The sequence below is a fragment of the Rhincodon typus genome, chromosome 8 (assembly GCF_021869965.1).
Source record: "Rhincodon typus isolate 14 chromosome 8, sRhiTyp1.1, whole genome shotgun sequence".
NCBI classification, from domain to species: Eukaryota; Metazoa; Chordata; class Chondrichthyes; order Orectolobiformes; family Rhincodontidae; genus Rhincodon; species Rhincodon typus.
Window position 1 is genome coordinate 57,851,678 of NC_063339.1, and position 12,536 is coordinate 57,864,213.

At 42.4% G+C, this 12,536-nt stretch overlaps 1 protein-coding gene across 3 annotated transcripts in view; it reads left to right on the forward strand.

The window, feature by feature from the left end:
* The window catches only part of prkd1 (protein kinase D1), a 302,791-nt gene that overhangs the window by 274,140 nt on the left and 16,115 nt on the right, over positions 1–12,536 (forward strand). For all 3 annotated transcript variants that reach the window (XM_048599966.1, XM_048599967.1, XM_048599969.1), the window contains 2 exons: positions 784–1,063; positions 7,058–7,110. In XM_048599966.1, coding sequence (XP_048455923.1) covers positions 784–1,063; positions 7,058–7,110 — 333 coding nt within the window. The remainder of the gene's footprint in view (positions 1–783; positions 1,064–7,057; positions 7,111–12,536) is intronic.

Sequence of the window (12,536 nt, forward strand, 5' to 3'; positions counted from 1 at the left end):
CCTCTTCGACCTGTTTGTTTCCTCTCCACCTATCCTCTCCTCTATCCATCTTCTATCCTCCTCCCACTCCCTCCCTATTTATTTCAGAACCCCCTTCCCCTCCCCCTTTTCTGATGAAGGGTCTAGGCCCGAAACGTCAGCCTCTCTGCTCCTATGATGCTGCTTGGCCTGCTGTGTTCATCCAGCCCTGCACCTTGTTGTCTCGGATTCACCAGCATCTGCAGTTCCTACTATCATGGACAATCCCTGATGTCTGAGAGTGCATTGTGCTAAAAGTTGTAGTATCAGTCAGAGCAATCATGAAGATATCTGATTCAGTTCTGTTCTGGACCGTGTCACTTTCAGCTGGGATGGTAAGAGTGACCGATCAATTGGTCTTCATGTTCCTGGGCTCACTGGGTCAGGATTTAGGGTCTTGCTGACCTTGCAATGATTGGGATAATGTGCAAAACAACTAGAGAGGAGATTATTGGCATGAATTACAGTGATCCCGAGTGAAACTGCCTGTGAACAATCTTTATTGGGTACAAAAGGACTTCCTTTGTCTATAGAACTGGATCCAGACAATAGTCCCTGCCTTCTTGGAAGGAATAGGGAAAGGGAGGAAAAAAAGGAGGCTGGAGAAATATATTTGTTACAAAGATATAACTCAGTGATATAATTCAACTGTACTTGTTCCTTATGTGCCCCAATCTTGGATTAAAATATAACAATGTTATTAATTTGTCATAATGCTTACTATAAGTTTTATTACAAAATAAAATCTAACTGTTTTAATTGCAGGAAATTCCGCTATCAGAAATTTTGTCTCTGGAACCAGGAAAAAACTTTAACTTATTACCTTGTGGAGCCAATCCCCACTGTTTCGAAATTACCACTGCAAGTGTGGTATACTTTGTTGGTGAAAACCTGACCAATCATTCAAGTTCACCTAAAAACAGCAGTGTGTTGACAGGTGGCACTGGGGTAGATGTTGCCCAGATGTGGGAGTTGGCCATCCAACATGCCTTGATGCCAGTCATTCCAAAAGGTTCATCTTCAGGATCTGTACACAGCCTGCATAGTAAGTGAGAGTTATTATTTGAAATTGTCAAATTCAACACCTTTTAAGTCTCAAATAAAGAAAACCCTCACTGCTAAGAGTAGAATAATCTTGCCTCCTATATACATATAAAAGCAATAAAAAAGGTGGAATTCAATGATGACTCCAGGAGCAGGAACCGTGTTGGGTGGGAGAGTTGAGTATGTGGGAGCTGAAATTTTGAAATTATGATGCAGACAGAAAAATGAAATTGATGGTGCAGCACTGGCAGATTGGAGCTCACATCAGTCCATGGCAGGTTCCTATTTAAAACACATTTGTATCACATGAACACATATAATCTTAAAACTTGATGAAATTAAGCCCTAGTTTTAAGATGACATCAGTGGTGCACTGGATTCTGGATGATTTTGGCTACCCTTCCAGATCTAGTTGAGAATACCAGTGTGATATCCCCACAGCAGAGCATTATAACATTACAACAATACAGCACATGTCTCCACCAGAGCCATCAGTGAACACCCTATTGGCATGTTAAAAATGCACTTCCATTGCCTTCACAGTTCTGGAGAAAATCCTGAGTATGCACCACAGAGAGTTTCAAGCATAGTTATGGTTTAACGTATACTGCATAATTTGGCCATGTAACATGAGCAAATTCTTGAATCAGATCAACAAGGCAAGCAACACTTCTCCTCAGCTGAGGACAAATGGATGAGCCTGAGGAGGAGGGTGTGAATACACATGTACCTCTACTGGCTGCCAGGACTAAGGGGAGTTGTACCAGGGAAACCAAGTACAAATTCATATACATGTGATCCACCCAAGATTAATGGGCTTACATAGCCATTGTTGCATTGCCAGACCATGTTTGTCAGTCTGGAATGTCTACCAGTACCAGCCAGCCTAACCCACAAAGACATTTGTCACATACAGCTGGTACTAAAGACTGCTAGGATAACTGATCAACCAATAGGCATACATCAAACAGTTTGTAGAGACTGAGATCTCAGAATCTGCTTCATTGTTACAGGTCTTTAACTTTATGTGAGGCAAACTGTCCTTGTGCAACAGGCCATCTCCTTGACATTGCATGTAACAGAGTGTCTATAGAGACCACGTGTCCTCTATATCCCATAGACTGGTGACTATCAAAGTGGAAACAAACATGAACATTGTATAGACTGAACACAAGTACTATAGTCTCCTACGTAAGAAAGGAGGTGTCTAACATTCTCCTGCAATTAACAGTGAGTGCCAATTATGGATGAGTTAGGTTCTGACTAATCAAGTCCCTAAAAAGAATAATGAAATGCAAATGAGTAAAATGGAAACAACATCTTGTTCAATATTCCCATGACTTATTAATTTGGTCAAGAAAACCTGTGTTAGCCTCAAAATCTTAAATTTTCTATTCCCATCGCTACATCTGAGTGTGGATCAACCTTCAGCAGCTGAGGCAGAAGGAGGCTACTGAATTTGATCCCGGTTTGTTTGCAATGACTTTGGTCTGGAGGTCCAGGCCTTTCAGGGCTCCATCCTGCTGATGGTGTTCTGCACCAGTGAAAGAGCATCTTCCTCAGCCTCATCTACTAGACACAATAGGTCAATGGCAGAGGGGATGAGGAGATTCTGCACACTCAGGGCATGTCCTGAGAGGAAGCCCTGAGGTGGTTCCTGCCTGCTGCACAATGGCACCTTATTGTCTTGCTGGGGAGAATTCAAGGGGTCTTCTCCCTCTCTGACCCTGTCAATACTGTATGTAGCTAATGGCTCGAGTGATGGAGTGCAGGTTATAGTACATAATAGAGATTGTTTGACCTAGTTCTCCTGGCAGATGCCAATCTCTCCCAAGAGGTAGGTGCATACTCACTTCCCTGAGCAATGGCAAAACAGGACATTTGCAGCTATAAAGAACTTCAGCTAGAAATTTAGTTAGGCCACATTTGGAATATTACATACATTTCTGGTCACCACACTACCAGAAGGGTGTGGAGGCTTCAGAGAGGGCACAGAAATGGTTCACCAGAATGTTGCCTATTTGGGAGGGTATTAGCTAACCTAACTAAATGGCTACCATCAAAGTGCAGTTTATTGTGTATCTGTTCCCTAAGAGTCCTCCAAAAGTTTGGGATCTTGGCTGTCATAGCCTTCCTCAGAACCAGGAGGCCCAGATTCAAGTTCAACATGCTCCAGAGGTTTGTAATAACATAGAGTCATAGAGTCATATGGCACGAAAACAGATTCTTGGTCCAACCAATCCATGCCAAACTTAATCCCAAACTAAACTAGTCCCACCTGTGTGCTCCTGGCCCATATCCCTCTAGACACCTACGAACAGATTGATTTGAAAAATATCTCCCTCTGTTACTGAGACATGACTGTGCTGTGCTCACCGGTATGTGGCCTTGATTTTAAATGCAAGTCTCTGCACCCTGCATGGGTGTAGCTGCTCTGATGATGAGTTAGTAGTGTTATTCTCCCCAGATATGGAGTCTCTGGTCTCCTGGAGTGGCAAACATAGTAAGATTCCATAGAATCTATGAGCACAGCACCATCCCTCCCATGGTCTTGAGCACCCAGATGGCAGCACTGAGGTTTGATTGATTCTGACTCTAATGCTTTGCCATTCCAGCATAGTCATTAACTCTGGTTCTGTTATCCTGCTGTCCCACAACCAGAGTATTGTTGATCAGCAAACCTTGAGATTTTTTTCTTTATTCATTAACAGGATGAAGGCGTCGCTGGCTAGGCAGCATTTATTGCCCATCCCTAATTGCCCAGAGGGCAGCTAAGAGTCAACCACATTGCAGTGGGTCGGGAGTCACATGTAGGCCAGACCAGATAGGGATTGGTAGTTTCATTCCCTAAAGGATATTAGTGAACCAGATAGGTTTTTCTGACAATCGACAATGGATTCATAGTCATCGTTAGATTTTTAATTCCAGATATTTATTAAATGCAAATTCCACCATCTGCCATGGTGGGATTCGAGCCCGGGCCCCCAGAGCATTATCTGGGTCTCTAGATTAACAGTTCAGCGATAACACCACTAGGCCATCACCTCCCCTGTAAACCTCCCCTTAGGCACCCCTTTACCCGTCTTTGTTTGTTCCTACAGATTACGGATCTGCTTGTTCTGCAAGAGAAAGAGAAGATTTACTGACTTTAAAAACTACAATCTGACAGTCTTGTCAGCACACTTCCAGATCACATCTACTGGACCATTTCACATTAACACTTGAGCTAACAGTGAAAATCTAGCTTGAGTCAGATCAGACCTGATAGTACTACCCTATGACTTACCTTCTATCCTGATGACAGTCTCTCATTCTACTTCAAAATCAGTTTGCATTTTGACGTTTTGATCTGCAACGCACAACATCAGAATCAATGTAAATACAAAACTGCTTCAAACCAATACAGAATTTCTAATGCATGCACATTCTGAAAGACTGTCATTTCCAACTCATTTCTTGCCCTCTGTTTTGAAAGAAGAAAAGAAAGACTTGCATTTATATAACTACTTTTATGTCCACAAAATGTGCAAAGTACTTCACAGTCATTAAAGTACTTTTGAATTATAATCACTGTTGTAATGCACTCAAATGCGGCAGTCAATTTTTGTACATGAACAGCAAAGATATATATAAATGCTTTATAGTGGTGATGGTTAAGGGTGAATGTTGACTATAATATTGGATTGCTTCCTGTTCTCCTTTAAATAGTGCTGTGCGATCTTTTAAATCCAACAGAAAAGTTTATAGGACTTTTGTTCAATGTCTCATCTGGCCGAGAGGATTTCAACAGTTCAGTGCTCCCTCAGTTCTCTCTCAGCACTCCCTCAACACTGTATCCCACAGTGCAGTACTCCCTCAGTACTTCCTCAACACTGTATCCCACAGTGCAGTACTCCCTCAGTTCTCCCTCAGTATCCCTCAACACTGTATCCCACAGTGCAGTACTCCCTCAGTTCTCTCTCAGCACTCCCTCAACACTGTATCCCACAGTGCAGTATTCCCTCAGTTCTCCCTCAGCACTCCCTCAACACTGTATCCCACAGTGCAATACTCCCTCAGTTCTCCCTCAGGTGTCACTCAGTTCTCTCTCAATACTGTGCTGAACAGTACAGTACTCCCTCTGTCCTTGCTCAGTACTTTCTCAACACTAGTGAACAGTGTAGTAGTCCCTCAGTTATGCCTCAGTACACCCTCAGTATCATAGAGATCATATCATAGAATCCCTACAGTGTGGAAGCAGGCCATTCAGCACTTCGGGTCCACACTGACCCTTTGAAGTGCATCCTACCCAGACATACCCCCTACCCTATCGCTGTAACCCTACATTTTCCATTGCTAAACCACCTAAGCTGCACATCCCTGGATGTTATGGGCAATTTAGCATGGCCAACCGACCTATCCTGCATATCTTTGGACAGTTCAGTACAGTGTTGAGGGAGAGATGAGGGAGAACTGGGAGTACTGCACTGTTCAATATGGTTTTGAGGGAATATACAGGGAGTACGAAGAAGCACTGAGAGAGAACTGAGGGACTACTGCACCGTACAGTACAGTGTTGAGGGAATACTGAGCAAGAACTGAGGGAGTATTGCACAGTTCAGTACTCTCTCAGTTCTTCCTTAATTCTGTCTCAGTTCTTCCTCAGTGCTTCCTCAGTTCTCCCTCAGTGCTCCCTCAACACCAAACTAAATAGTACAGTACTCCCTCAACAGTGCAGTATTCCCTGAGTTCTCCCTCAGCACTGCACTGAACAGTGCAGTACTCCCTCTTGCTCCCTCAATGTTCCTTCATTGTACCTTCAGTATTCCCTAATACCATACTGAACAGTGCAGTGCTCCCTCAACTGTGTACAGAAGTGCCATGTAAATACTGGGCTCAAGTCCTTTTTGATTGGATGAGAAACTAGAACATCATCACAAAGCCAAAGACAACATCTAGTTGTATTCATCGTTAAGTTTTTAAAATAACCGTAAATTCTGTCATCAAGAGAAAACTTGTTTGTGGCCAACTCTGTCATGACATGATTTAATCTGAATGCATTACCATTGTGATTATGATAATGGTGGAAGGTCAATTAGACGAACCTTCTTGATCTGGCAGTTCTTAGTCTCCATTCTGCCTTATATATTGTACTGAAAACTTCAACATTGAACATTTAAATGAAACTGTGCAGCATTGTTCTCGGATACACCAAGAATACAAACATTATTTCAATTAAACATGAAATTTACTGAATAGATCTTGGCTTTGAACCTGTACTGAAAACCCTGTTTTACTTTAATCTTACATTCTAATGTTCCAATGTCAAAATATGTCTGAGATCTGAAAAAGCTCTGACCTGAGGAGATTATTGCAAGGTATACTTTACGCTATTGGTCAAAGCTACAGTGGATCACCTCAATTATGACAATAGATTTTAGGATTGAAGAGATGTGAATTTTAACCGAGATGTACATAAAGGGGATAGCTTGCAACTGAATAATAAAACAGTTATATTTCTGACCATGTGAGCGCAATATGAATGACCGGATACCCAGGAAGGTTCTATTGTACAAGGAACCACTTATTAGCCCAATACACACACTAATTGTATGAAGGTCTTAACAAAAAGTATGCAATCTAATATGTTGACTGTTGGCTCTCAGACTGGTATTAAGTACAACTATTGGTATAGTTCTCAAAAGTGTTATGCTGTCACCTATGTTAGATTATTTGCTTTGTCCCTTGAAAAATAATTTGAAGCAGCAAGGAACGCTAATATAAAACTAAAGCAAAATATTACATATTTCAGAAATCTGAAATAAAACACTCTGCTGGTCAGGCAGCACCTGTGCAGAAAGTAGCACTGCTAATATGAAAAGCTCACTGTTTTCCTCTCAGCAGATGCCTATTGACTTGCTGAGTATTTCCTGCTTTTATGAATTTAGTGCAAGTGACGCACAGGCATTCGAAAACATTTCACAGCTGTAAATTCAGTTTTACTCTTTTTTATCAGGAGATGTGTCCATCAGCATTTCAGTGTCAAACTGCCAGATTCAGGAGAATGTGGTGAGTAGCGTTTGCTGAAGTTAAAGGAACATTGTTGTTCACAAAGTGCAATGATAACCCATTACTAAAACTCAATTGTGCCATTACATTATCACACTTCAGAGAGTGTTACTTTTCCTTAGTGCTGCCTATTCTGTTTGTCCAGTCTGTTTAAAAGAACAGTTGGTCTGGGAGGACTATTCAATGGCCCCTTGCAAGATATTGTAAATAAAATTAGCTCCATTGTAGCAGCAACTGACTCTTAACCCTTCATAGTCAACAGCCTTGATAATTCCAACATGTCTTCCTGAGACACTGTAGCTCACATATCTCATAATCTAAGCTCAATTTTTAATGTAGCACATTCTAGTCACCGTTTCACCATAGGTGAGTTCTGATGGATTGCGTTGCAAAGGTAACTATTCTGAAGAAGTTAATATCCATATTGCATTGAATTCCACACAAACTGATATTGTTTGAAGTCAACCTCTTCGGTTGGGGCAGTTGAGTTCTGTGTGATACCAGATGGGCGTACATATATTTTGTGCAGCTCTCAAGAGTGCTTAGTAATTATGCCTCGCAAACTAGTGTAAAATGTACCTATTGCTATCATGCAATAAACCAACTTGTTTTGTTAGACAAGTGCCTCCTCTGCTTGGAGTCATCAGTGATTTATCCTCTCCCATTGATAACTAGACAAGTCCGAGATCAATCATTGTGAAAGGATTATTGTGGCAGCAAACTACCCAAACCAGAACACCACTGGTTGTTTGAATCCATTGTCAATTATCGGGAAAACCCATCTGGTTCACTGATGTCCATTAGGGAAGGAAACTGGCATCCTTACCTGGCATCCTTATGCACGGTGAATAGCAAAGCTAAAAAGTAAAATAAACATATATTTTTTAAAATTTCAGATGTGAACTATTTTCTTTTTGGAATGCCAAAGGGAAAGGCTAGAAATGTGTGTTAGCTCACAGACAGAAGTTCCTAAAATTGGATGTCACAGGGATGTTTGGAGAAGCAATGGCCTGCTGGTATTATTGCTAGAATATTAATCCAGAGACTCAGCTCAAGTTCGGGGGACCTAGATTCAAATCTTGCCATAGCAGATGGTGGAATTTGAATTCAACAAAATATACCTGGAATTAAGAATCTACTGATGAAATCACTGCCAATTTTTGGAAAACCCCATCTGATTCATGAATTTCCTTTGGGGAAGGAAATCTGCCATCCTCACCTGGTCTGGCTTACATGCAATTCATTTTTTTATTCATTTATTCATTCATGGGATGAGGGCATCGCTGGCTAGGCAGCATTTATTGCCCATCCCTAATTGTCCAGAAGGCAGTTCAGAGTCAACCACATTGGTGTGGGTCTGGAGTCACATGTAGGCTAGACCAGGTAAGGATGCCAGTTTCCTTCCCTAATGGACATTAGTGAACCAGATGGGTTTTCCCGATAATTGACAATGGATTCATGGTTATCATTAGACTGTTAATTGCAGATATTTATTGAATTCAAACTTCAACATCTGTTGTGGTGGGATTCGAACGCAGGTCCCCAGAACATCATCTGGGTCTCTGAATTTACAGTCCAGCGATAATACCATGAGGCCATTGCCTCCCCATTCCAGACCCACAATAATGTGGTTGACTCTGAAATTGCCTAGCAAGCCATTCAGTTGTATCAATCGCTACAAAGAAATGAAATCAGACAGAACACCTGGCATTGACCTAGGCATTAAAAAAGCCAATGGCAGAAACAGCCCTGTCAACCCTGCAAAGTGCTCTTTATGAGTATCTGGGGGCTGGTACCAAAATTGGGACAGCTGTCTCACAGACTAGTCAAGCAACAGCTTACAATGTTCCAGACATCACCATCACCATCCCTGGTTATGTCCTGTCTCACAGGCAGGACCGACACAAAAGAGGTGGCGGCTCAGTGGAATACATTCGGGAAAGAGTTGCCCTGGGAGTCCTTAACATTGACTTCGAATCCCATGAAGTCTCATGGCTTAGGTTAAATATGGGCAAGGAAACCTCCTGCTGATTACCACGTACCATCCTCCCTCAGCTGATGAATTAGTACTCCTCCATGTTGAACAACATTTGGAGGAAGCATTGAGGGCGGAAAGGACACAAAATGTACTCTGGGTGAAGGATTTCAATGTCCACCACCAAGAGTGGCTTGGCAACAGTACTACTGATCGAGCTGGTCAGCTCCTATAGGACATAGCTGCTAGACTTGGTCTGCGGCAGGTAGTGAGGGAACCAACATGAGAGAAAAACATACTTGACCACATCCTTACCAATTTGCCAGCTGCAGATACTTCTGTCATTGATAGAATCAGTAAGAGTGACTATCGCACAGTCGTCCTAGAGACAATGTCCTACATTCACATTGAGAACACCCTCATAGAATCATAGAATCCCTACAGTGCTGATAAAGGGCTTTCGGCCCATCGAGTCTGCACCCAACCCTCCAAAGAACATCCCACCCGGAGCCAACTCCTCACCCTATCCCTGTAACATTTCCCATGGCTAATCCACCTAGCATGCACATCTCTGGACATTACAGAGCAATTTAGCATGGCCAGTCCACCTAACCTGTACAACTTTGGACTGTGAAGGAAACCGGAGCACCCAGAGGAAACCCACACAGACACGGGGAGAATGTGCAAACTCCACACAGACAGGCACCCAAGGCTGAATTCGATCCCGGGTACCTGGCGCTGTGAGGCAGCAGTGCTAATAACTTCCCTCCAGCATGCTTTTTGGCACTATCACCGTGCTAAATGGGACAGACTTCGAATAGATCCATCAACTCAAGACTAGGCATCCATGAGGTGCTGTGGGCCATCAACAGCAGCAAAATTCTACTCCAGCACAATCTGCAACTTCATGGCCCAGCATAGCCCCCACTCAACCATTACTATCAAGGTAGGGGATCAACCCTGGTTTAGTAGTAGAGTGTAGCATGGTATGCTAGGAGCAGCACTAGTCCTACCTGAAAAGGTGTTAGCCTGGCGAAGCTACACACAGGACTACTTGTATGCCAAACAACAGCAAGTGATTGATAGAGCTAAGCAAATCAACGGATCAGATCTAAGCTCAGCAGTCCTGCCGCATCCAGTTGTGAATGGTGAGGGGCAGTTAAACAACTCACTGGAGGAGAAGACTCTATAAATATCCCCAACCTCACTAATGGAAGAGACCAATACATCAGTGCAACTGAAAAAAGCCTGAAGCATTCACAGCTATATAAATACAGTGCTACAAGAGCTGATCAGAGGCCAGGAATACTGTGAAGAGTAAAGGACTTCCTGACTCCCCCAAAGCCTGTCCACCATCTACAAGGCACAAGTCAGGAAGGAGTGTGATGGAATACTCTCCACTTGCCTGGATGAGTGCAGCCCCGACAACACTCAAGAAGCAAGATGCCATCCAGACAAAGCAGTGGCTTGATTGGTGCTACATCCACAAGCTTCCACTCCCTCCACCAACAATGCTCAGTAGCAATAGTGTATACTATCTACAAGATGCACTGCATAAATTCACCAAAGATCTTTAGACAACACCTTCCAAAACCACAACCACTACTCCCTAGAAGGACAAGGGCCCAGATACATGGGAATACCACCACCTGCAAGTTCCCCTCGAAGCCACTCACCATCCTGACTTGGAAATATACCACCATTTCTTCACTGCCACTGGGTCAAAATCCTCCCTTGTGCCTTGTAGATGGTGAGCGGGATTTAGGGAGTCAGGAGGTGAGTTACTCTCCACAGTATTCCTTGCCTATGACCAGCTCTAGCAGCCACTGCATTTATATAGCTGTGAATGCTTCAGGCTTTTTGTTTGCACTGATGAGTTGGTCTCTTCCATAAGAGAAGGTGGGGATATTTGTGGAGCCTCCTCCTCCAGTGAGTTGTTTAAATGTGCTCATCATTCACAACTAGATATGGCAGGTCAACCCACAGCAGGTGGACTGCATCGGTTCAAGAAGACAGCTCACTATCACCTCCTCCAGGGCAAGTTGGGATTGGCAATAAATGCTGATGAACTGGTGATGCCCGTGATCCTCAAGCGAATAATAAAAGAGGTAGTTGCACTGTGTCTGTCCCTTGCCCACCTCTGTGGATATTTTTTTGGAATGGCATGGGATGGTTGGTGCCGAGTATCCATTCCAGGTGATAAAGGCAGTCTTCTGGTCAAACTGTGGGATATTTTCTAGATAGGTTACCTGTAACCAGCGGTGGCACCTGTGTCTCCCCACCCACTCTGTCAATCTTGGCCCCCATTGGCAGAGCCTGTATGTAAGCAGGCAGTTCAAGCAGTGTCCTGCCCTGTCCCAGTGGAATGGCTGAACAGGAGATCTGTCTGCCATTTGTTTAAAACTAACGTGAAAGTAACAGCAAATTTAAAATAGGTTGCGGATTTATCATTGGCATTACCATCTCTGTAAAAGACATCATCATTCTGGGAAATGAATCACGCTAAATCACACTACTTTTTCTCTCGTCATTTTATCGAAAATACTTTTAACTTGAAAAACGTGCTTTTTATATTGAGTAATGTGATTGGGGCACTATAAGCGTACGTAGTAGCCAAATGTCAAATGCCTATTTATATTTGATGGGTGAGGATGAGTTTCAGACAGATGAGTGACGCTGTCTTCGATGAGTTGCGTTGGTGATTTTAACACATTAAACAACTGACTGCTTCATACCCATCTATTACATTTTCAGTTGATATCCTGAGGGTGAAAAACATGCAAGAAAACTGCAATGCTTCAAAATGAATTAGCTTTATTTTCTTGTCTTAGAACTAAAGAGGCAAAGCGGCATGAAAAATATCTTAAAGAGAGTACTGAAAACGACATCTATTCATGAAACATTATGATTTCCGATCTTTAAAGTGAAAAGCTCCTTACAGGGCATCTATCCTTTTATAAATACCTTAGGTTATATGTTGTACAGTCGCGACTTTTAGCTTAATCTTTATAAAAATTTTGCATATATTTTCATTTAAGCAATGCCTGTTTGAGTTAAAAAAAAGAACATCAGAATAGTACATAGGAGCTCAATCAGACCATTGAACCTACACTAGCTTTTTCAAAGAGCAATCCAGCTTGTCTTACTTAACCCACTCTTTCCTCAGATCCCTGATGATTTTATCATTCAAGTATTTATCCAATTCTCTTTTGAAAGCTACTATTGTATTCATATCTAGCAACTTGCAAATACCAAGCACATGCATGAAAAGATTTTCCTCATTTTTTTCAGATTCCTTTGCCAATCCCCTTAAATTTGTTACCCCCTGTATTAATCTTCCACCCATTGGAATCAGTGTCCCTTTATTTACTCCTTCTAAGTCCCTCATGATTTTAAATACCTTTATCCACTGCGCTCTCAACATTCTCTCCTGTAAGGAAAGCAACTTTGA